The sequence below is a fragment of the Podarcis tiliguerta genome (assembly GCF_965153285.1).
Source record: "Podarcis tiliguerta genome assembly, chromosome: 8".
NCBI lineage: Eukaryota > Metazoa > Chordata > Lepidosauria > Squamata > Lacertidae > Podarcis > Podarcis tiliguerta.
In genome coordinates, this window is record NC_139541.1 from 61,711,582 (window position 1) to 61,736,466 (window position 24,885).

At 43.6% G+C, this 24,885-nt stretch overlaps 1 protein-coding gene across 1 annotated transcript in view; it reads right to left on the bottom strand.

The window, feature by feature from the left end:
* Positions 1–24,885, bottom strand: part of CRYBG2 (crystallin beta-gamma domain containing 2) — a 63,599-nt gene that overhangs the window by 34,469 nt on the left and 4,245 nt on the right. The window contains exon 3 of the mRNA XM_083454670.1: positions 16,387–17,519. Coding sequence (XP_083310796.1) covers positions 16,387–17,519 — 1,133 coding nt within the window. The remainder of the gene's footprint in view (positions 1–16,386; positions 17,520–24,885) is intronic.

Below are 24,885 nucleotides of genomic sequence, written 5' to 3' on the forward strand. Positions count from 1 at the left end.
GAGTTAAAACTCTTTAGGATCAGTTTTCCTTCTCCTAGATGGGCTACCTTTCCAGGTTGGCGAGCCTCATCTGCCCCTCACTTCCGTCTACAGCACGTGCATAAGCTGCCTTCTTGACCGCTGAACCCACCATTGGTCTCATCCACTCTGTCTGCTGTGATGTGGCCACTGTCACATGCTGGCAACTTCTAGAAGCCACAGGTGAGAGCAGAGTGCAGGGTGGGGACCAAAGGTGGTTACGACTACCCCAGAAGAAGGTACTACCCCTCCCCTAACACCCCATACACGCATAAGTCCAACTAAAGGTTCATGCCTAACACCCATCCTTCTTGAAGTTTTGATAAACTCAGAAGGTTGGTTGTGACCCAGTAGATTAGATAGTCTGAAGTCAGGCTTCCTTGTCAATTCCCATCATCCCTGACTATTGCCCATGCTGGCTGTGACCGATGGCATGTATAACTCCAACCGATAGGAATGGACAGCAGGGCTGCTACTGCTGCCCTCCGTACATACACCCCAGTATCTATCCCAGTCTTTGGCTAATTAAACAATTTGTGGCCTTTTAAACTGTGGGAGGTATTGTTTTTGTTTGTTAATATGGTATGCAATTTGTGTTTTTATATTGTGACCTTCCCTATGATCCTCAGGTGAAGGGCGGTATAGAAACTTAACAAATAATACCAGTAATAATAATACCCCATGAGGCAGTAAACAATCAAACAAAACAAGGAATGCAATGGCCCCATTTACAGTACACATTTGAAGCAGTATGAGTCTACTTTTAAGTCATGGCTTTGCAATTAAAATTACAATTCCTAGGGTGATTTAACAATCAATCTCTTTTCACAGGGAACCATGGGAATTATAGTTCTCTGAGGGGAATTGGGATCTCCTAACAACTCTCAGCAACTTTAACAAACTACAGTTCCCAGGATTCTTTGGGAGAAGCAAAGACTTTTTAAATATGGTATGATGCTCCCTGAAAGGTGTATTACAGCTGGGGCCTGGAACAGAAGAAGAAGAGTTCTCAATAAAACACTCAAGCTAAAAACAACTATATTGTGAATTTAAAGGCAAATAAGTATGAGAACAGGTCCTAAGCATTCCAGAGCTGGGGTGCCACTACTGACAAAGCCCAATATTCAGTCACTGCCTGAGTAGCTACAGTAGTAAATGAAGTACCCAAAGAAAGTAGATAAAAGAAGAACCAGGCCTTATCCTCTCTCTTTCCTATTACTACTTACATTAGAGATGGGGAACCTTTTTCAGACCAAGGGCTGCATTCCCTTCTGGGCAATCTTCCGAGGGCCACATGCCAGTAGGGGGCAGCACCAGAGGCAAAAGTGGGTGGGGCAATGAATGTAAATTGACCTTTCTATGATAGGTTCGTTTCTACACACACACACCCCTCTCTTTTCTCCATCCAGGCAAGCATCCACTCAAAGTTCAGGGGCACAGTCCAACCTGGCAAAAACATACAAGGAAGGCATGTAGCAAAACCAGTGGGGGTGTGACTCGAAAGGAGTTGTGACCTAGGGAAAGTCTCAAGGGCCTAAGGTTCTCCACCCCCTGATTTACAATTTATAATATTCTGTTATATTTTGGGCGTTTCATTAGCAACAGGGTGGGGAAGCAACAATCGTGAGGGTTTTTTTGTGCAGGTTGGCTTTGAATCAAATGAATGTCAACTGTTGATTCTCAAGGTTTCTTGTTACGGGACAGAAAATGAAAAGCATTCAGTCCTGCCAGATTTCTAGGCTGAAGCACAATAAGAGCACCTTCCCAAGTTCTGAATGAGTCTGTCAAAAGAGGGAACACTCCTCGCCGCCCCAGATCTCAGGTTGCCAGAAAGATTGGAATCCTCTATGCTTCAACATTGCAGAGCAGGAGATAGGCAGGAGAAAGATCAAGAGCTGCTGGCAGATCTCTAGAGGATCAGCAAGGGTTTGTAACTACTCCTGATTGTTTAACACGAGCAACAACAATATAACTTTTCCCTGCCTAAATGAGGCTGATGAAATGACGGAAGCTAAGCAGGGGTGGACTGTTGTGTGAAAGGCCTGGGAACAGTTCTGGTCCTGAAAACAAATTCCTTGGCTCAGATTGTGCTCAGAGGCACCCTGTTCTTTAATTCCAACTGAATGCCTTTGCACCTTCTCTGGATAGTAGATATTCAAGGTCTGGTACAAAGCAAAATGGGTCTGACAAGTCTCCCCATCCCTGATTTAGAGCAGACTCTCAACGATCAGGGTTTCTGCAACATGTCATTGATGTAATAATGCTGCCTTAGTGGTGGACTCATACCGGATCATGCACACATGTTATCGTGCTTGATTAGTTGCACTGCAATGTTTCCTCAGTGTATTTGCATTATCAGTGTCTGGTGCACTATAGTGCAACGAAAGCAGGATAAACAATAACTTGGAAGGAGCATTTGTGGTAAAGAAGGTTACAGGATTTCAGGAGGAAGCTATGGGACATGCACTGAACAGAAACGAAGGAGTATGACTGTCCCAGACCTTTTGCAGGCAAACAGTACTGAAAGCTGCATCGTGTGTAACTGCCCTGATATACCATCGTGAGCATGAATAATCTTGCATGCACAATAAACAGGACACCTAGAGGCCCCAGTGCGGCACACCCAAGCCTGGGGGCAGTGCAGCACATTTTAACCCTGTGCAATGTTCAGGGGAGAAGTTACTATAGCACAGAGTTGAAGTGACACATATACAGTACATTTGTATATGTGTGGATCCCACCGTCTAAAGCTTCATGATGTTCCCCATCAAGAGCATTTTGCTGCGCCCAGGCTCAGCATCCTAGAAACCCTGTGTCAGCACTCTGCAGTAACTTTGGGAAAGGGTTGAGATTAGTTCATCTCTGTGGGAGTTGCTGAGTAATTCCTGCTTGATCTATGGGTGCCTGTGCAATTTGGGAATGATGTGATAATGGGCTTGCCCCACTTATTTCCATAATCCTGGTGTGTGGGTGTTTAGCACCTTTTTGATCACTCAACAAGCATAGTGAAAGCAGGGTAAATATGAAGGTCTTCTCACTCTGCAAAAACTAATCAGATTTTTAAAAGCTAATCTGTAAAATGCTAACTTGCCCCAGAGTTTCTAAACCAGATGACTTTGGGTCCAACCAGCCAAATGTGGAGCATTTGCCCCTTGCGCATCCTTTAATTCTCCCTTCTGCATACAACGTTCACAGGAAACAACTGCTGTCCCAAACTTTCTTCCCAATAAATCGAGTTTCCTTATCCTCGGAAAACCCAAAAAAGACATCTGCTCCAGTTTAAAAGCACTCCAGCCAGCTTTCTGTGAATGCCTTTGTCCATTTTTAAAAAATATTTAATGCAGGTGTTTTTGATGTGGAATAGCTTATAAAGAGGGGCGGTTGCTTGAAACAGCAAATAGAGGGAAACGGGGAGTATGGATGTGGAAGCTCTGCATTAAAATCACATTCAAATATACAACATGGACAGCCACTGCCAGGGGACAAACTGACTACATGAAATGTGGATTTTGTGGGCGAGTCTTGATCGGCCTGTAGATCAATAACAAATTTTAAAACCAGTAAGAATACCCTGCCCAGTATCACTGCTCCTTGGAAATGAAGGAGCCTTTTATGGGACATACCTTATCTGAATATGTATGTGTATCAGATTTACATAGCTATGGTTACATTTGAATTTCTTCGGTGATTCTTGGTAAATAAGGACTCTTTGGTCCAGCAGCAGCAAATCATTCCTGGGAAGCAGCCCAAAACAGAGGGATGTGTGTGTGTGTGTGTGTGTGTGAGAGAGAGAGAGAGAGAGAGAGAGAGAGAGATTTCACTTATGCAAAGACAACCAGCTGCATGCTAATTAGATGGTACTAATTTGTGTCACCATCACAAAGATGACCCAAGAAGTGATAGTGCAATTTCATCTGATGGCTTCCAATTTCACGTCCTATGAGTCAGAATGTGGTGCACTAAGTCTTATTTCTGTATCAGCCTTGAGGAAAGTCAGGTTGAAGGGCCAAACCAGACAGTTAGCAGTTTTGTGAATTTAGGGTTGCTATAGGTCCGGTAAACGAAAAAAAAAAAAAAATGTCGGGAAAATCCAAACGTATGGCAAGCCATGTTGACGTTGGTTTTGCTGATTTTCCTTTAAAAAATAGCTCAGAAATGTCTTTTTTTTTTTTTTGAGGTTTTGCAAAAAAAAGTTCAACAACCCTAGTGAACTGTTTTTAAAAGAGACAAAAGCAGGTGTAGCCCCCCCCCCCCCACAAATGGAGCGTTGAATGGGGGGGGGGTACTTTTAACACTCCCCACCCAACAGATACTCTGCAGTCTGGGAAAGGCTGTGGTTGTGTTTACACTCCTTCCCCTGCAAGTGTTCCAATAAAGATTGGCCCCCTGCGCCTGCTATTTATCTTTTTAACACCCCAAATCATCCTATTGCTGCTTGTCTGAAAAGTGTAATGAGTAATATGGCCTCAAGAACCTGGCCTATTTGCTGGGTGGGAGTGGGAGGAAATTAAGAGAGTTTTAATGGACAATCGAGATCAGTGTTCTTCAACTTTGCATCCTCAAGTATTTTTGGGATTTCAACTCCAATCATCCCCAGATGGCTTTGCCAATAGCCAGGGATTGTGGGTGTTGTAAGTCCAACAATATATGAGGATTTGAGGCAACCAGGAAGAAAAGCTTGACAAAGATTAGATCTCTGTCTTTTTTTAGCCCATATATGACTAATGCAGGGTTGTTCAGAGAGGTGAGCAATTTTAATAAATATGAGGAAGCTGTGGTCCTCCAGCTGTTGTTGGACCCCAACTCCCATCAGCACCAGCCAGTGTAATCAATGATCAGGAGTGATGGGAGTTGTAGTCCAGCAACATCTGGAGGGAACCAGGTTGGCTACCCCAGTTTGGTGTCTGCATTGTTTTCTTGTGCTTAAGTCTTTGGTGGTTTTGCTGACAAGTACCTTGCTCCTGGCATGAAGGTGAGAAATAAAATGAAAGCGACTCATATTAAAATTGTGGCTTTGGCAGAAACCACCAGTATCAGGGAGAGTGGTGTTCAGATGGCGAGTTGGTAGAGCAGCACACTCCTTATATAGCTCAACAAAAGTTTGGAAAGAAAATGTATGTGGGAGAATTCTGAAAGCACATATAGTTGCCTACTTTTTTCAGTGGTTGTACTCCCATATGTTTAACTCTCTCTTGTTCTCTAAGCATGAAAAGAAAAAGATTCTTCTGGCAGCTCCAGAAAAAAGCAAAACCATGACAGGGGACACAAAAAGAACATTTCTAGGTGAGAGAGGATGGAGAGTGTTGCCCAGTGTGTTAGATTTCCAATGTGATGTAAAATTTCATTTTAATGCTTATATAAAACCCTTCTGACTCCCCCCCCCCCCCGGTATCCTGGGAAGTAGTTTATGTTGAAAGCTAGTGATAGGCCCAAGCTCCCTTAGGAAGCTTCATGGTTGACTAGGGATTTGAACTCGGGGCTCTCTGACCCTAGTCCAACACTCTAACCTCTATTGCACTCTGGCTATCAATGTACAGAATTCCTTCCTTCCTTCCTTTGCATCTGGCCACTGTGTGCGTGTGTGTGTCACCCTTTTTAGGTATACTGAGGCCACTTAGAATAATAATGCAGAGTACACAGGTTTAATGTCAGATTGCCGTAATCTTAAGGACAGCTTGATGTAGATAAACTAATACCATGAACAGGACCAAGAATATCATTTATTGACATCTGCAAGAATTGTGCACACACCTAACACAGCCAACCTGAGTGTCTAGTACCTGATCATCAACCTAGTGTGCACTGCATAGCATGTCGAAATTCAACTTGCAACAGAGTAATGAGTGCCTTAATAAGTTTACTTAATTATTCCCCAAGTGCTTTGGCAGAAGGCAAGGAGGCATAAAGTGCCTTGCCTGAGTTACAAATGACAAATTGCCTGCCAGTTGAGGACAGCACTTCATGCATCAAGAATTAGATCCTTGTTCACAAAGGCTTGTGCCAGCATGGATTTATTAGCATTTAAGGTGCCACAACATCTTTGTCGCTTTCCAGTTGCAAAGTTAACACTTTCAAAGAGTTTGGGCGACTACTTGACTGAACAGCACCTGCAGGCTGATTTCAAAACATTTTTTCCTGCTTTTTGTTTCCTTATGGGAATATATTTAAGCCCAAACCTCAACTTAAAATACAAGATGAACATACACCCCCTTCTCCTTCCTCTGCCATCTTCTCACTGGCAACATGTAGATGGGAAGCTCATTCAAGGCAGAAATCTGTCATTTCTGCTTACGAAACTCTTCAAAGCTTATATATATACATGGACGAAGCTGCATAAATGTATATATAACAAGAAATCACTAATGAGTTTCACTCAACAGGCACTAGGCTGCAGCAAGAACCAAGAGTTTATTACAACTTATTTGTTTTTCATTTATAAACTGTCTTTCCATATCAAAGGATCCTAGGGATTGCATGGGATAAATATTGCAGCCTAGGACTATTTACCCCTGCAGACGTTATTAGCCTGCCTAGGTAGCATGCCTGTGTGATCCTCTACATTCTGCATGCAAACACATTGAGAGAGGGCACTTGTGGATACAAGTGCACTGCGGGGTACTTTTGGGGTAGTGGTTCAGGGCCTACGTGTATCTGCCTTCCCCACTTTCAGAACATGACTGTTCATGTCTGTTCAGAAGGAACAGACATATTGAGGCAGCTACATGGTTCACTGCCAGACATTCCACATAGGAAGGGAAGACTAATGTTTCAGACCACATGTGATTTTTCCATAGGATCTGCTCTTATGGGCTCACTGGTTCTATACAATGAGGGATTGTTAGTACATAGTATGTGTCATGGAAGACCTTGAGGACAGACCTGTCGGGAACCCAAACAAGAACTTTATTGCCCCTTGCAACATGAACAAAAGAAACACCTGACTCTACAAAGCTAGCAGCCGAGTCCAGTGCCATCTAGTGTCTAAACTATATAATGTCACTATCCACTTAGTATGCCTGCCCACGACATAGAACGTTTTTGCTTCAGCAACAAAAACAAAAAATGATTGATGGTAACATTGAAGTAGTTATTATAAGGAGGTAAAGAAGTAACTATGACAAATGTTCTCAGATTTGACTACACCTTCATGAAGAGGACAGCTCAGTGGTAGAGCATGAGACTCTTAATCTCAAGGTTGTGGGTTCAAGCCCCACATTGGGCAAAATATGACTGCATTGCAGAGGGTTGGACTAGATGACCCTCAGGGTCCCTTCCAACTGCACAATTCTACGATTCTAGGAACCTTCTCTCAGTCTAACCTACCTAATAGGACTGTTGTGAGGATGTGATGGTAGGGAAGAACCACATACATTTCCCTGAGCTCTTTGGAAGAAAGGCAGTCTACAGATGTGTAATTTATAAATAATTCTTTGTGACTAACTCCACAGTCACTGAAAACCAACTGTTCTTCTCCAGACACCTGTTGCCTGCACAACTCAAAAGTTCAAAAATCAGATACCACAAATAATCTGATTAGATTACAAATGGATGATTAAAAAACAACAGCACTTTGTTCTTTTCATTTATGTTCTTAGTTTTTAAGGTACGCACTCCAGTTATGCTTGCATGTACCCCTGAGGGTGAAAGGATGGCTTTGCTCTTTTAATTAAAGCTACAATTCCCACGATTTTATCCTGAATATCTGGGCCATAAATGCTGGTGCTTGCAGCCTCTCTGTAATAATCTGGATGGCCATTTGAAATCCACGGTGTGTTCCTCAGCCCTATTATAAAGAGAAAAGAATGAACCTTCCTTCTCCAAAAGTATATGGTCCTAAACTGAAAGCATGCTGTGATCTTTACTGACCAGTGCAACAGCTAGTAATTTGCCCTGAGTGAGATTCTACAGTAGATGTGTGTTTACCTTGGAATTCTCTCTGCGAGTGTAATAAATGTGTGGTGATATATTGCAGTGAAAAAGAAGCAGGCAGGAAAGCATTCTCTCAGCTTGAGCTACGGCAACAGCACTCGGTCTCAACAGCACTGAGGATGAATGCTCAGTACAGGCCAGGCATTGTCTAACCTCCATGTAAGCTTTGTGCAAGCAAATCAGGATGAATGGTCAATGAACAAGCTGCCTGGAGCAACCAAATGTTACATATGCCCTCCTTCTGCTCCAGGACTTTCATGCCGCTCCAGCTGGGCAAGGCAGAGAATGATACCCTGAAGAAGTGGTCAGACCAGGATGCTGGGTCCCTGGAGGCCCTGCCCTAGCCTAGATCCATCAACCTTTGACTGGATTGACCTGCTCAGCCAAAGGGGTTTTGCTGAGGGCCTCTGTTTATACATATAACAAACAGAGTACATATAACAATCAGAAGCCACACAGCCTCCCCCAGCTGCTTCTCCTCTAGCAGAAATGTAATTTCCATTTCCATTCCAATAATTAACAATGTTGTTTTTATTTAGTCATTTAGTCGTGCCCGACTCTTCATGACCCCATGGACCAGAGCACGCCAGGCACTCCTGTCTTCCACTGCCTCCCGCAGTTTGGTCAAACTCATGTTTTATCTTCGAGAACACTGCCCAACCATCTCATCCTCTGTCGTCCCCTCTTCTTGTGCCCTCAACCTTTCCCAACATCAGGGTCTTTTCCATGGAGTCTTCTCTTCTCATGAGGTGGCCAAAGTATTGGAGCCTCAGCTTCACGATCTGTCCTTCCAGTGAGCACTCAGGGCTGATTTCCTTCAGAATGGATAGGTTTGATCTTCTTGCAGTCCATGGGACTCTTAAGAGTCTCCTCCAACACCATAATTTAAAAGCATCAATTCTTCAGCGATCAGCCTTCTTGATGGTCCAGCTCTCACTTCCGATTAGCAATAGAAATAGTATAAACACCAGGCCAGCATCAACATGTTAACCAACCAAAAAACCAGGACAGCACCACTGGCAGGGTTGGGGGGAGGAAAAACATCCAGGAGCTTGAAATAGGATTTATTCCAGGTCCAATTTATTCCAGATGTGTTCGGGACAAATTCTTCTTCGGGGCATTTCCCCCCCAGCAATTTTCATCCAGCATGTGGAATACTATCAAGACTCAGGTTTGTTCCGAAACACATTGGGCCTGTAATAAAACTTACTTCAAGTACCTGGAGTTATTTGCTCTTCCCTTTTTCCTACCATCAGCAATGGGCTTCTTCAGACCCACTGCGTCAACACCTGCCTGCATTTACTCCACTGCCCCCGAGGACTGAACATTGGGTAGCAGCAATTTAGTTGATGGTTGCCATTTTGTTTCCCTCATAATTTACCACATTGGTTCTGGAAAAAACAAAAGAGCCTCTCAAGAGCTTTGCTTCTCTTTACACTTTAAAAGGAAATGGGGGTGAGGAAGCCCAGCACTCTGTTGTGCTAACCACCATAATAATTAATATATATATTTATTTGTACCCCACTCATCTGAATGGGTTGCCCCAGCCACTCTGGATGGCTCATAAACAAAAAATAATAAAGCATTAAACATTAAAAACTTCCCCATGCAGGTCTGCCTTCAGAACTTAATAGGCATGAACTTAATGGGCAGCAGTGAGAGCCCCCAAGCCATTCATCCTGAGCCCTTTGGCCATTTTCCTCTGTTGGAGATTATTATTATATTATATTATATTAATTATATTGTATTATATTCCACCTTTTCCCCCAGAACCAGGACTCAAGGCAGCTTACAAAATTTAAAACAACCACGGCTAAAATAAAAATGCTAAGATAATAGTTAAACAGTAATTGAACTACAATGGAATTAAAACAAGGTATATATGTTAAAACAGAGATAGTAAAAAGAGCACAGCACTATTTAAAAGCCCTTTCCTTAAAAGCAGCCAGTTCCCAAAGGCCTGCCAGAATAAAACAATCTTCACCTGCTGGCAGAATGGCACAGAGGGAGCCAGTCTAGCCTCACGAGGAAGGAAATTCCAAAGATATCAGGGTGTGCCACAAGCCTTTCATTCATTCCCTAAGATCACTAGCTGAGTAGTGGAGAACATGGCCAGTGTTGAAGTAAGATTCAGCTGCCCGCTGGCTCCTACACATGGCTGCCATCTTGTCGTTTGCCACAGGCAGCCAAAGGGCTGTAGCTTAGCAGTAGATCACCTGCTTTGCATACAGAAGTTTCAGTCCCCAGCATCTCCAGGTAGGACTGGGAAAAAGACTTCTCTCTGAACCTCTGGAGAGTCACTGCCAGTTTGTGTAGCCAGAACTGAACTAGATGGACCAATGGCCTGACTCATAAGGCAGCTTCCTATGCTCCTGTACCCGAGGACATTTTGTGCCATTAAAACTGGAGTGGCTCTGAATAACAAAAAGAAAGTAGGTTCAACACTTGTGGTGTGCCACTGCCATGTCTCACTCTTCATTGGTATGTAATGTGGCTCAGCAGTTACCCACAACACCGAAAGCTTATGCTCAACCACATGATAATAACAGAAATATAATGTTGCCATGGAAAAGCATTTCCACAGGTAAAACCATGGGACAAAACCAGCTTCTTAATGAGCAGCCTTCTGTTCTTCATCACCTGATTGTGGGAGGCTCAACCAAAATTGGTTTAAAATCATTCACCGTTTAATTAAGAATGCAAGAACAAAAAAAAGAGATCTTACTGCGTCAGGCCAGTGGCTCATCTAGTCCGGCATGCTGTTCTCACAATAGCCAAACAGATTATGGAAAGCCTGAAAGCAGGACCTGAGTGCAATAGTGCTTTCTCCTCCTGCAGTTTCCAGCAACTGGTATTCAGAGGCATACTGCCTCCAATGGTGGAGGAATTGCAAGCGTTAAGGAATGAGATGCAGGGACTGTCAGCTGTCCCCCTGAAATGCTAGCTTATTACATGAGGTGAGCGGTTTATGTGGGGGACATGTGACCTCTAATCCTCCAGAATACTACCATCTCAAAGTCTGCCACTTCATTCTGTTGAATGTGTTAACACAGCCCATAGGAATGTGTGAACAATTTAAGCAAAGTCTGTCCATTGGTCCATCTGCCCAGCTCTCCAGGGTCTCAGGAAGAGGTAATTCCCAGGACTGTGATATCTGTGACCTACAGCCTTTGTACTTGCAGGAGAAAATTTGACTGGCTTGCTTGGTCGAACAATATCAATGCTATCCTTTCGGACGTTTGCTTTGTCTCTGTTACATCATACCTTCCATTTCTGATATTTAGATGTCATTGCATATGTAGCCAAAATGGCACCTCCCACCCCACCCCACATACACACGGGGGGGGGGGTCATCTGGAGGCTCAGAGATTTGCAGAAGTACCAGAAAACCACAACCATTTAAACAACATGGGAGGGAAGATTCTATCAGAAAGATCCGGTGAGAACTGAACATGCTCAGTGGACACAGAATACTGACTGACTATGGTGATGGTATGTGTGGATAATTGGGGAGAGGGGAGAATGCCATATCCTGGAAAAGGGCATATCTGGCTGGTTGGAATGCTGAACAGGAACAGTCCACACTGCAACATTTTGTTGCAGATCCCATTTGTATCAATAGTCTAAAATATGGAATGAGGAACATAAGAACTGGAACAATTAAAGCACTAATATATACTAAGCTATTGGTTTTTGTTTTTTTTAATGAAGTAGGTTCCTAGTCCTTAAGGTTAAACACCCAAGGGTGCTATGTTCTGAATAGTTAGTGTCTGGAGAACAAATGTCCCCCACTTGCTTAGTTCTATATCTTATTTATGCCCTAATCTTTTCTTACAAAAATGATATACTATGATTCTGAAGATTGGGGGCTAGAAATACAAAAGCTCTTGGCCCTGTGAGCTGGCTGGGAGGTGGTGAGAGGGGGAAAAACATGGCCATTGAGAGTTTGGCACCTGCCAAATGAAGCCAGTGCCAATTACGCACAAGCAAAATATGCCATAGAGCCAACAGACTTCTGGTTGCTGTCTCCTATTTAATATGGCCTTTGGCATCAGACAAGTTGCCTAACCATGTTTCAAAATCAGGCTGATTGCACATTTGCGGCTACCGAAGTGCTAGTGAAGTGGAAAAATCAATAGGTGATATGGAAACAGTAGGGAGAAATACTATCATCCATCTCTAGCACTGTGACTTTTTTATTTATTTTATTTTTACCTTCAGTTACACCCTGAATTCATTAGCTGAAGCTGAGGAACCTCTGAATAGGCACACACTATAATGGTGCTATTCACAAACTATCCAAGTGTATGGATAATGTTGTGATACAGGTCAGTTATAATAAATAAGGCACCAGACTTATTAGTTTCATCTGGGTGGAGTCAGGCATTTCCTGTGTCTGACCTGCTCTCATTGGACAGAGGCACTTAAGTTCTTGTTTAGCTTCCTGGCTGTTACGTCCTCAACGCCTTCCATGACATTCAGAACATTGCAGGGGATGCTGGAGAAATGTTCTCGTCCTTACATGCAGACCCCATCAGTACTAGACATTTAGAGCAGTAATCGTACTACTTTAAACAGTCATGGCTTCCCCCAAAGAATCCCAGGAGCTGTAGTTTGTTACAAGAGCTGAGCATTGGGAGGAGACCTCTATTCCCCTCACAGAGCTACAATTCCCAGAGTGCTGTAACTTTTGATCCCTCTTCCCAAGAAACTCTGGGAATTGTGGCTCTCTGAGCAGAGTAGGGGTCTCCTAACAACACATAGCACCCTTAACAAACTATGGTTCCCAGGTTTATTTGGGAGAAGCTATGACTTTGGGAGAAGCTTTAAATGTATAGTGCAGATGAGGCCTCAGCTCATAGAAGACCCTTGTCCTGACCTTTCGAGCCTCACCACTGTTTTGCATGAAGTGAGTGTGTTAAGCTGGAATACCCCCAGCCAACACTGTTCTGTGGATGGATGAGGTAAGGGAAGGTTAGCAGTAGTAGTCAAGGCATCCTCCTAGGAAGCTTGTCTGCTGTGGAGCTCCCAGTAAGCTTCAGAGGAGTCCCCAAACTCCACAGGACACAGTTTGGAAACCACCGTTTTAGCAAATACTTCCATGGCCTTGGGGCATGCTAGCAGAAAACGTGGCCCATGAATTTCTGCATCCCATTTCCGTGGTCTCTGGTACCTATTTCTGTCCCTGTCTGCAAGCAATATTACAACGCCCTACTCCGCCATGCAATGAAGCCCATGCTAATCTGCTTTTACATATGCAATTAACTAATGTGTGAGAAAGCTCAGGCATTAATATTTAGTGGGGTTGGGTGTGAGCAGTGAATAGAATGCCAAGGACCTGCTGAAAAGGAAGGGCATCCGTTGCAATCTGGGACTTTTTCAATGTATAAACTGTCATCCTAAATATATCATAGGATCACTGAGTTGAAAGAGGCACGGGGGCCATTTAGACTATGCCCCCTTTTTTTTCAAAGCTAAACCCATTCAATAATAGAAAGCTCCCTTACACCAAGTTGTCCCATTCGCCCCTACAGCTCAATTCTGACACCACTGACTGGCAGTGGCTCCCCAAGGTACCAGGCAGGAGATTTACCTAGCACTACCTGAACCAGGGACCACCCACATGCAGTCCTTCCACGATCTATGAACTTAAGATTAAGAGCCAATTGTCATTATACTCAATTCACACCGCTGTGGAGCATTTTGGGCCAAAAAGCAGTTTATGATCTAATGCAAGCAAAATAAAGGAACTGACCAGAAGGCACTGTAAGTACAGAGAAGAGAGAATGGAAGGCAGCATTATATTGTGTACTCACAAGGCAACATATGTGGGCTAGCATATAAGTAGTATTTCACAGTGTTGTTCCCCTTGCTGTGTGTAATGATGGGGGGGGGGAGTAATAAGATATTTTTATATTATTGACACCTCCATGATGCGTGCACATACACACACACACTACATAATGACCAAAAAAATGGAACAAAGCATTCCATTTTGTTTTGTAAGACAGAGGAGACCAAGGTTGAAATCACCACCAAGGGCTCATTCGGACTTCCTTTTGTCACATTTCTAGGCACAAGTCCACGCTTTAAAACTCCATATCCAAGCCCTTTTTATTTTTTGCCCTAGTGCTTTAAAGGTCGGTGTGGATGAGCCCTTGACTAGCTCACGGGCAGGAGGGATGGGGGGAGAAATCTTGATTCAGTTCACCATTTAAAGACAAATCTATTGTAAATTGCTGCAGAAATATGGAGAACTGAATTTAAGAATGGGAAACTGAGAGAACTGAAATTGGCAATTCCTTCCAACCTTTCTGGCCAGTCACTCTCAGCCTAATCTGCTTCAAAGGGCTCCTGAGACAATAAAACGGGGGGGGGGGGCAACCATGAAGCTTCAGCTTTTTGGAGGATGCAAATCTAGTAAAGAATAAACTTTGAAGTGTTTGTTTAAGACAAACTTTGAAGTGTTACTTAAATTATAACGTGTGACACGTTTTAAAATTAATATATAATATAGTTCACTTGAAGTGGCCTAGTCACTGTAAACAAACACAATGACCTGGAATGGGCGAACAAACATCATCCCACAGCAATGTTAATCATGCTAGCAAAATCTAGGGCATGCTTTCTGGTTGTCATCTATGCATGTATTCAAGGCACTCCAGGTTCCAAGCAAAGGCAGTGATCCTAAGCAATGGTAGCCTTTAGGGTTCAGCTCCTGAATGTTGCTCTTGTGCAGGTGGGATAGGCAGCTTCCTATGCCCCTATCAGGTGGTCAGTAGGGTGACATTGGGAGAAGGCACCAGAAGACACCTTGTCCAGGGTCTCCTCCTTAACTGACTTCTGGTGGAGTAAGCTGGGGAAATGACCTACACCACACACACACACCCAACACACACTTTTCAACTGATTGCTACATCTCAGAGTCTGTAGTCAGGCGACCCTGCCTTTATTAGGTGTTTGTCATGTGAGAAAGGGGTCCTTATTTAAGACTATATTTCTTGCCCATCTTACTCTAAAAGCAAAGACCCAAGGCAAAGCCTTTACTCTTGATTTGGAATGTTTCAGCTGGAGTGCACCTAAGGTAAAATTCAGTTTTAACTGGTTTTAATACTGCACTGTATTTTATATTGTTGTAAATTACCTGATTGTCTTTAGTGCTCCTGTAAAGGTTATTCAGAAATACATGTTTCCCCATTCATGCTTTTCACATCTCCTGCCGGGTGTATGACAAATGCTTGCTAATGGATAAAACTCTTTTAAAGAGCAGGGCCATGTTCTCTTGAAAAAGGAGAATATATCTGCGCTTTTCACCATGCTTTACTTTCCAGTTACTTTGTAGGCGGAGGGAGCAATAAAGATGGTGAAAGACTATAACAAAATAATTGCTTTTGTGAATCTGACTGGAGTCAGGACAGACACTGAACTGAATTAAGTATTTACATTTTAAGTGATTAACAGTGCAATCCTATACAGAATATGTCTTCTCAGAACAAGTACCATACATTTCAATGGGGCTTCCTTCCAGGGTAGCAGGTGGATAGGATTACAACCTAAAGTTAAATAAATTCACATATTGTGAAGCCAACTTCTCATTATGGGTGCATTGCCAAGCTACTTCAGGAAGTGTGAAATAATTAATTTTTATTCCTTAAATGATAACTTAATACACAGAAAGCCTGTCTTTTTTCATTTACATTCCCAATTTAATGTAATTGGGCTTCTTTGAGAGGAAGGACGGAATAGAAAATTTAATAGTAACAATCATTTCCAGAAACAAAACAGCCTCACAAGAAGTAGCATACCTTTCATTTGCAGACCTGTTGCTTCAAACGTGCCCTAATCCTAAACAGTTACAAGAGAGCAAGCCTCAATGAACTCAGTGGGAGTTACTTCTGAGTAAATGTGTGTGGAACTGTGCCACACAGCTGCATTGAACTTCCCTGTTGACGAAAACCTTCGAAAGAGGAAGCCTTCCTCACCATTTTAAACACAATTCTTTTTCTTTCCCCCTTCAGTTGTGTGGTACAGAAATCCCCTGGATGACGGCATTACTCTAGCCTTCAGTCAGATGACGGTGGAAGCCCAAGCACGGAGGTCAGGGAGGATCCAAGCCTTGAATCCTGCTCATTCCTCTCCATGACCCTGAACTTTGCTGCTTGGACCATCAAACAAGAGAAGCTGTTAACAGTGCCTTTCTTTGACCCCCCCTAAGTTCCTGCCCCCATACAGTGTGCGCCAAAGACTCCACTCTCTCTCTCTCGAATGCAAAACTTCCCACTCGCATTGCAGCAGAGCAAAGCATGCAGGGGAAAGAACAGACACTCTGGCTCCCTTTCTCTCTGCCAAGACATGTCTCTCAAGCTATTCCCAGCAGCTCAGGGCTGGCTGGCACACCTGCTGTAGTGCGAGGCTTCCCAAACCTGTTCCCCCACGTACCTGTTGGCTGGGGATCCTACTGCTACGATGTCTGTCTCTTTCGCCAGCACACCATCCTCCGAGTGCAGTCGATCAGTTTCACTCTGGTCTGCCTCACCCACTCCTGGGCTGGTCTCCAGTCCCCACTGCAGCGCTGCTGGGCTCCCAGTGGCAAGAGTCAGTATTGGCCCGCACACCTTACAGGTTCCCACCCCATGCAGCCCTCTGCAGTTTTGGAATTCCTCACTCGCTGACAGCTGGGTAGCTGGTCCGGCTGGTTCCTGGTGACGTCGCTCCTTTCTTTTCTCTAACTCAGCAACCCCCAGAGAAAGTGTTTCCTCCCCAGACGGGTGACACGACAGGCTTCTTTCACCACAACTGAATGCGGGTTCTGCTTCAGCCCTCTCCGTCTCCTTGGTCATTGTAATCATTATCTCATAGCGGATCTTTGGGGCATTCTGGCCCAGGCTGATTTTAATGGCCGAGGCAGAATCTGCTACCTCCAGAGGCTGATCAACAGGTGGGCTTGCTGTGGCCGTCTTAGCATCCTCTGCACCACTGACGTGCTCAGAGACGGACTCTCCAAGGCCACTGCTGAAGCTCAGGTCCTCCATCTGTTCTGTATCAACAGGGTGGGACGTCCCCGTGGTCAAATACCCTTCAAAGACACTTTCAGTCCACTCTGAGGCAGGCTTGGGGGCCTTGCTGTTTTCTTCCAGGACTGATGGGAGCTTGAGGGCTTCTCCTTTCATTTCGGGAGCTGCTGGGCAGCACAGAGAAGAATTACTGATGGAGAAAGACCCTTCCCAAGAGCTTCCATCTCCCCAACAAAGCAAAGAGTCAAAGGATGTGGAGGGTTCTGGGCTGGTCCCTAGAGAGTGTGTTTCACTTAGCCTAGATGAAGGCTCAGGTCTCTCCTGCTTTTCAGATTGATTTTCAGCAGGATAAAAATCAGCCCTGCTCCTCATATCCATGTCACTGCCAACAGCTGGTCTCTGAAGCCGCCCCATTGACCAAGGATCGCTTGCCAGGTGCCCAGGGTGCTGAGAGAGTTCAAAATGGCTACTCTGTCGCTTGTGCCAAGTGAGGTTCCCAAACTTGCGCAGTAGGCCATTCCTCCACAAATCAGGCTCCGAATAACTGAGAGCCTGGGTCTGCAGGATGGGAAAAGAAACTGTGAGAAGACAGAGACTATGAAAGGGGGGGGGGACAGAAACCCTGTATATGCAACAGTTGAACAAGATTATATATGTTTGGGTTGCCTGCAGCTTTGCAAAAAGATCCACAGCAGTCAGTAGCTTGTATAATATTTTACTAGCCTTCATCTCTGAATTTGTCAGTGTTATTAAATTTTGGCTTAAAAGGGGAGAAAGCCCAGCAGTTCTACAGCTTTCCAGCATGGTTACCTGGAGGCAATTTTTATGAACCATAGGTGACTAGACTGATGTATTTTTACAAGCTTGGCAGCATGTTATTTCCTGAATGGAAATGCCTGTTTAAAAAGTATGAGTTTTGCAGTCTTTATCAAAACAACGCATACATAAACACAGAATGCAAGAATAGATACCAGCATTAACTGCCCCTCCCATAAATCCCAGATGTAGAATCAATATGAATAAATACTGAGCCAAAATCAGTGAATCAAAATTTCCAACTATAATAAATATTTTGCCTTATACTTGTCTACCTTAGACTGATCTTGTCCATAGTTTCCTGCTTGGCAGGGGGTTGGGCTCAATGGCCCTTGTGGTCTCTTCCAACTCTATGATTCTATGATTCTATGATCAATCAAACAAAAAAATGGAAACTAGTTATCCACAAATTGTTTTTATGCTATTAATTAAAATATTTATAAACTGCCCTTCAGCGCAAATTCTCAAGGCGGCACATTATAACAAGTTTATGAACAACAGCATGAGCCTTTCAAACTACTAAAAGCCATTAAAAGTAAATCAAAAACAAACTTTGGCACAAGGTAAAAGATAATGGAAGAAAGTTCCAAACCTGGGGTGCCACCACCAGGAAAGCCCTGTCTCTGGTAACTACCTAGCTCACCTTAGAGTGGGGTGGAGGACTCAGAGCTGGGCCTCTGGTGATTATCTTAGACATGGTTGGATCCTCTGACTGGATCCAAAAGCTGTTGCATGGGGAGCTCAGTCCCGCTTGGTCACTATATCCCCCCACATTCACTGGCCAATTTTGACAGACGGGTGGGATTTACCTCCTATTAATCACCTGACATTGATACGAAGTCAGATATTGACAGGTGCTGGTCCTGCACTCCTGCCAACTTTGGCTTCTGGGGTAGGAGAAGTTAAAAGATTTGGCCCACCAGGCCAAAGAGGTTCCCCACCTCTGCTGTAGTAGTTTCTGTTGTCTGTGGAATGTTCTCTCCAGGAAGGCCTGCCTGGTGTTAACTTTGTGGCCATTTTGGCGCCAGGGAAATATGCTTTTGTTTTCCCAGTACCAAAGACTGAGTGTTCTTACTCTGTTTTTAATTATGCTTATGTATTTTTATTGCTATATTTTAGTCGTCTTGTAAATTGCTTCAGGACCTTTTTGTTGTGGGAAATTATTCATCGGTTCAATAAACCTAACCTAACAAATAGCCATTAACTCTAATTCTAGCTTTGCTGTTCTGGAAATGCCCTGAACAGGGATGGCCAAGATATTTTCCTGCCTGAGGAGAAGGACAATATGGCACTCCTCTTTCTATATACAAAAGGCAAGCAGGCTGTCAGTCAAATCTTACTACAATACTGATGACGGGACAGCATCTACCATTGGGCCTGAGGAAGGCAGGTTCAGGAGATACAGGGAAGGCCGCGTGACACTCACAACTCCGTCTCCAAAATCTTGGCACTCTCTCAGTCTCCTGGCAGCTGCAACCCAAAGCAGCTGCTTCACTCTGCCTAATGGGAAGCAAACCTTTGCTGGCCCCTGGGAGAGGATTTTAAATTGCAGAGTAGACCCTTAGGGCAGTTTTATACAGTCAGCTGTATTTAGGGATGTCAGAGAATTCCATCGGAAATGGGAGCAGAAATTGCCATAATTTGCATGTTTGTCCAGGGTCAGGATGGAATGTGAGTGGCATTCTCTATTGTTTTTTTAGTCTGTAAATGATAACTATGATTTATGCATTGTTTTTGTTTTTTTACATTTCCCCTCCATTGAAATAATTACATTTGTTTTGGTCATAGCAGAATAGCAGTTAGCTAGATGGACAAGGTAGGTTTTGGCAAAATAGAAACAGCACTGGCTGTGAAGAACACAAGATGCAATGGAAAGCCCTGCCTCCTTACATTCCTAGCTGGGGGTGGGGGGAATTCCTGGACTAAGTAGTCTGCAGGCAAAAGAGGGGCAACTTTTGGACATTGGCCTGTAGGAATCCTAATATAGGAACTCCCCTTTTTGTTCCAAGAAACCTCAAAATTCTGTACTGAAATAAAACCAATAAAATGTATGCTGCTAAAAAAAAAACCAACAACAACTTGCTAATTAGTAATCAAAAGTTAACAAAATATACCCGAACCCTACGCTACCTGAAAATAAAGATAATTGTCTGGAATTATAATGTTTTCTGGATTACTACCATTTCCTCCTCTCTTCTCATCTCCTTCCTTCCATTCCTTTTCCTATCTTGCTTCAATCTTTTTTCTTTCTCTTTATTGTTAATTGCTTTTTTTCATTTGGAAACGAAAATGAAAATAATTAGAAAAAAACCCCATACTTTTGTAAGTATGACCCTATATTCAGAAGCTTCAGTTACTTTTTAAGGGAGATTTGGTTGCAAGAACAGAAAAACAGGGCAGGAGGGCTGCACGGGAAAGCGAAAAGGAGGGCGAGACAAGCCACCATGCCAGGCACAGAAGTCCCACCTCTCGCAGCCTTTACCAATACACTGCTGGCTTAATTTCAAGTCTTCGGTTCACAGCCATGAGGACTAGCCACATAGCTTTCGGAATTTCAATTTAGCATTGAGATTCTCAAGAATCCAAATTCTTTGTATTCAACAAGCCTAATTATACTGGAGTACCTTTTCTCCCCAAGCCAGATTTTATTGAGGCAGGTCCTAAGTCCTGTAGCCAACTGTTGGCTATTTGTAGTGATACTGATTAGGCACATAGCAGCAGGGCGGTTTGTGTCCTTAATGTAATCCTCACTATCCCCCTTGACATACCAGCTAGTGGGTGGTTCCACTTGTATCAGCTGAACCCTGCTGGGATTTGGGCCCTGCCCTCCCTCACAGCAAAGCTCCAGCTGCTACAAAACAGCCCAAGGGTGCTCCACCCAGAGGAGCTGCTGATGTAGCAGGAAATCACTAGATAATAAGCGGCTAAATGTGCACATTCCACACACACCTTTGGAGATTACAGCTGCCACCCAAACGTGTCTCCACCTCCATATACTGTAGGTAAAGCAAGCTGGCCTCTAGAGATGGCTGTGATTGAAACGGGTGATTCACCCTACGATCTTCAAAGGAAGCACTGGAGAAGACACCATCTCCTTCTTGCTAGACCCACAGTTAGGAGAAAGAGGGAGAGAGAGAGGGAGGGAGGGAGATTGATAGCCAAAAGAACAACTTCCTCCTCCATAGTTCAATATGTATTTTGTGCTGGGGAAGCATCATAGATTCATGGGTCTAGAGCAGGCCCTTTAAAATCAATGCATGTGACTAACTTGAGTGCTAAGTTCATTGGGTCTACACTGAGCAGAACTTAGCTGGATATAACCCACAAGAACCTGCTTTCCAAATCAGATCATAGGTCTTCGTAGCTCAGTATCGTCTACACTGACTGGTAGGGTTTCAGAATGGAGCTGTTCCTAGTCCAACATAGAGATGCCAGGGCTTAAACCGGGAACTTTCTGCATGCTAAGCATGTGTCCTACTAGCAAGCTAAGTGGCAAGATCTCATTTAGCTCAGATGAATCTCTTCTGGGTGGACATCTCTGGCTTCAGGGACCGTAAGGGAAGCACTTGGGAATTTTTGCAGCCCACACATTTCCTTTTCTAAACTGTGTAGGTAATGGAAGTGGGGAGGAAACACCACAGATGTATTTGCTCGCTAGATGTGCTCAAAGCTTCAGGTGAGTTGCTTTGTTCTGCCCCTGGGTGAATTAGTTTGTGGCTCGCCCTTCTGCTCGCTCCCAGTGGAGCATGCCATCATTTCCTGAGAACTCAGAGGCTTCAAGGTAGCTCTCCACCCCAACAGGTTCCTGTACCGGTTGACAGTGACACTGCCACAAACATGCCAAGGAGAAACTTTTCTTCTGAGTAATTTGAGTGCCACATTAAATTAATAGGACAAAATATCCTACCTTCCAGGCCTGTTTATACCCATCAAGAACCCTAGGACAACTAGGCATTGGGAATTTACCTTTGTGAAATAGGATAGTTAATACACACATGTTCGTACATCCTGCTGTGGGCAAGGCAGAGTTCAAGGGCCCACTCCATCCAGGCAAGAATGCCAGGAGGGTTTGAAGAAGCAAGGCTGATGAGAGGTGCAGCCTGGGAAGAGGGTGTGTGGTTGGGGAGGATGTGGCCAGAGAAAAAGGTCCTGAAGGTTCCCAACCCCTAATTTAATAAATCCCCAGAGCGGGGGAAATCCTTGTTCCTCTTACCCCGGATAACATCCTTTCCCACCCCTTCTCTCAATGGAATAATATTTTATATACTGTATCCTGCAGACTGGAGTGTGTGCAACAAAGGGACTTTACCAGAACTGCAGGACTCTTACCAAGATATAAAGCAGCTGCACTTCTAGATTATACTTAGTAACTTCTTTTTTGTGTGCTCCCCCTTCCCTACAACTGCTTGTGAAACACTTTGGTTATTGTGGCTCAGTTTGTACAATCTACACACATGCACTCACACACACGCCCCAGATTTCCTTGGTTATTCAACATGCTGTTTTTTGTCCCCTTAGGATTTTTTCCGTAAATATATTTCTATACTTCTACAAATCCAAAAGCTTTTCTAAGCTTGCTGATGCCTTTCTTTTGCTTATCAGAGTTGGCTATAATCCTATTGGGCTGTTGGCACTCACCCACTTATGGTAAGTTCACTATTAAAATGAGTGGTGTCTGATATACCTCTGTTTTGAAGGTGTCTCAGAATGACTATTTCTTAACTCAAAGACGCTAGCAATTAAGGTAAGCAAAATGAACTCTGCAAAAGCAGAATCTATAAATAATACTTCACTCAAAGGCAAGCAAGATGTGCTTTGCAAGAGCTGAGCTGCTACATCAAACAACTCTAAGAAGGATGCTAGATCAGAAAACACTGCATGATCACAGGCTACATTTAGGTTAAGCAAGACAAGCTTTGCAAGTCTTCTTCTGCTGCAGGGTGCTGGAGATTAAAACATGTAATCAAAGTTTTAAAATGGCAAAATGAATTACAAGTCGGATCTGCAACAAAATGTTGCAGTGTGTGATTCTGCTTCTTCTAGTTTCCAGTCTCCATTCCATTTCCCTTCCCTGGTTTTCTGTTTTTCCACCCACAGACAGTATTATATGTCCATGGAGCATGTTCAATCCTCACTGGACTGCCTCCCCCACACTCTGGTATTTTTCCTTACAGTTTTTTTTTGTACTTCACCAAACCCCAGGCTTGCTGGTGTGGTGCTCTTTTGGCTACATTTGCAACAGCATTCACTGCTTGAACATTGGAGACAGAGGGGATAATCTTAAATATTTTTACTGAAGTGACTGTTTGCGTGAACATGATTTGAGGCATGATTTGAGAATCAGGGTTCCACTCCAATGTCGATTTGCTGGTCTTAATTCATGCTTTAAATTATGTTTGCAGTCTGCTTGGTTGGACAGGAATTCTATAATGCTCTGAATGAATGAATGAACGAAGCACATGGTGAAAGAGACAGGATACTTCATTTTAACACACCCTTTAAGCACTCTGATTCTGAGTACAAAAAAACAGTTGAAGTGTGCTAAGTAAGGAGGGATAACTTGGCACAAGGTGTTTCCAGACTGTTGCTATTTTCAGGTGAGACTCAATCCCATACTGGCAAATCCAGGTTGCACAATTGAGCTGACTTTGGAGCTCTTGCACAACAAACCCACTTCTCCCACAAAAGTGGGCTTTCTGAAAGTGATGGGGAAATGAATTGGAAAGAGTGGGGAGTTAACACTTGCTTTGGCAGAATGTTTCCCTCCCCCCCCCAAAAAAAAATTAAACAAATCACAATGAATGCTTGTTGAAGATCCAATGTTGTCTAATCTCCCTGCAAACCAATTGGGATAAAAGCTCAATAAACAGGACACCTTGAAGTGCCCACACTTACTGAAAAGAACTCTATTGCAAAAGGCACAGGCCCATGCAGTTGTGCTTTGCTTCCAGCAGAGGGCATCATTATCTTTGGGAAAAAGAAGCTGTATGCACCCTGACATAACTGAAAACTTTTTTTTTTTAACGATGGACAGTCATAGAATTATAGAATTGTAGAGTTGGAAAGGACCACAAGGGTCATCTAGTCCAACCCCTTACAATGCAGGAACCATTTGGCTCGAACCCATGACCCTAAGATTAAATTTCTTGGCTCTATAAAGTGAGATATTTTGTTGACTATTCATGTTATCGGCTTGCTAAATTAACACTGTCCTTCCATGGTTGTTTTTTAATGCATGGTTGACATGTATGTCTTTATATTGCTGAAAGGCATATTTATTATTGTTAATTTGCCTCAATATCATTTTGAAATAAAGGAGGGAGAGAATAGCTGTCAAAATACATTAAACAAAGTGTGTATTGACAGTGCATAGGTGGAAAGAGCCTTTTTCAGCTGAGGAATGCATTCTGTTCTGTTCAAGGTCACAGTCCAGCCAGGCCAAAACACTCAAAAGAGATTGCACTGTGGGACCGAGTCCCCCCCCCTTTTGTTGAGATATTAAAAACAAACTGTTCCCTTGTGTGCCCACACAAAACACAGCTGGCTGGGTCATTTCCAGATTTAGTGTGGTGTAGAATATAGGAATCTAAGAAGCTGTCTTATACTGAGTCAGACCATTGGTCCATCTGGCTCAGTATTACCGTATTTTTCACTCTATAAGACGCAGCAGACCACAAGACGCACCTAGTTTTTGGAGGAGGAAAACAAGAAAAAAATATTCTGAATCTCAGAAGCCAGAACAGCAAGAGGGATCGCTGCGCAGCAATCCCTCTTGCTGTTCTGGCTTCTGGGATAGCTGCGCAGCCTGTATTCATTCCATAGGATGCACACACATTTCCCCTTACTTTTCTGGAGGGAAAAAGTGAGTCTTATAGAGCAAAAAATACGGTATCTACATTCTACAATGACCAGTAGCAGTTCTCCAGCATTCCAGACTGGGATTTACTCTAGCCCTTCCTGGCAATTGAACCTGGGACCTTCTGCATGCAAGGAGGAGCACTGGCCACTAGCTATAGCCCTTCCACATAGAAGGCAGAGTGCTGGGTTTGGACTGGAGAAGCCAGGTTTAAATCCATGAATTTCACTGGGTGATCCATCCCACTAAGAA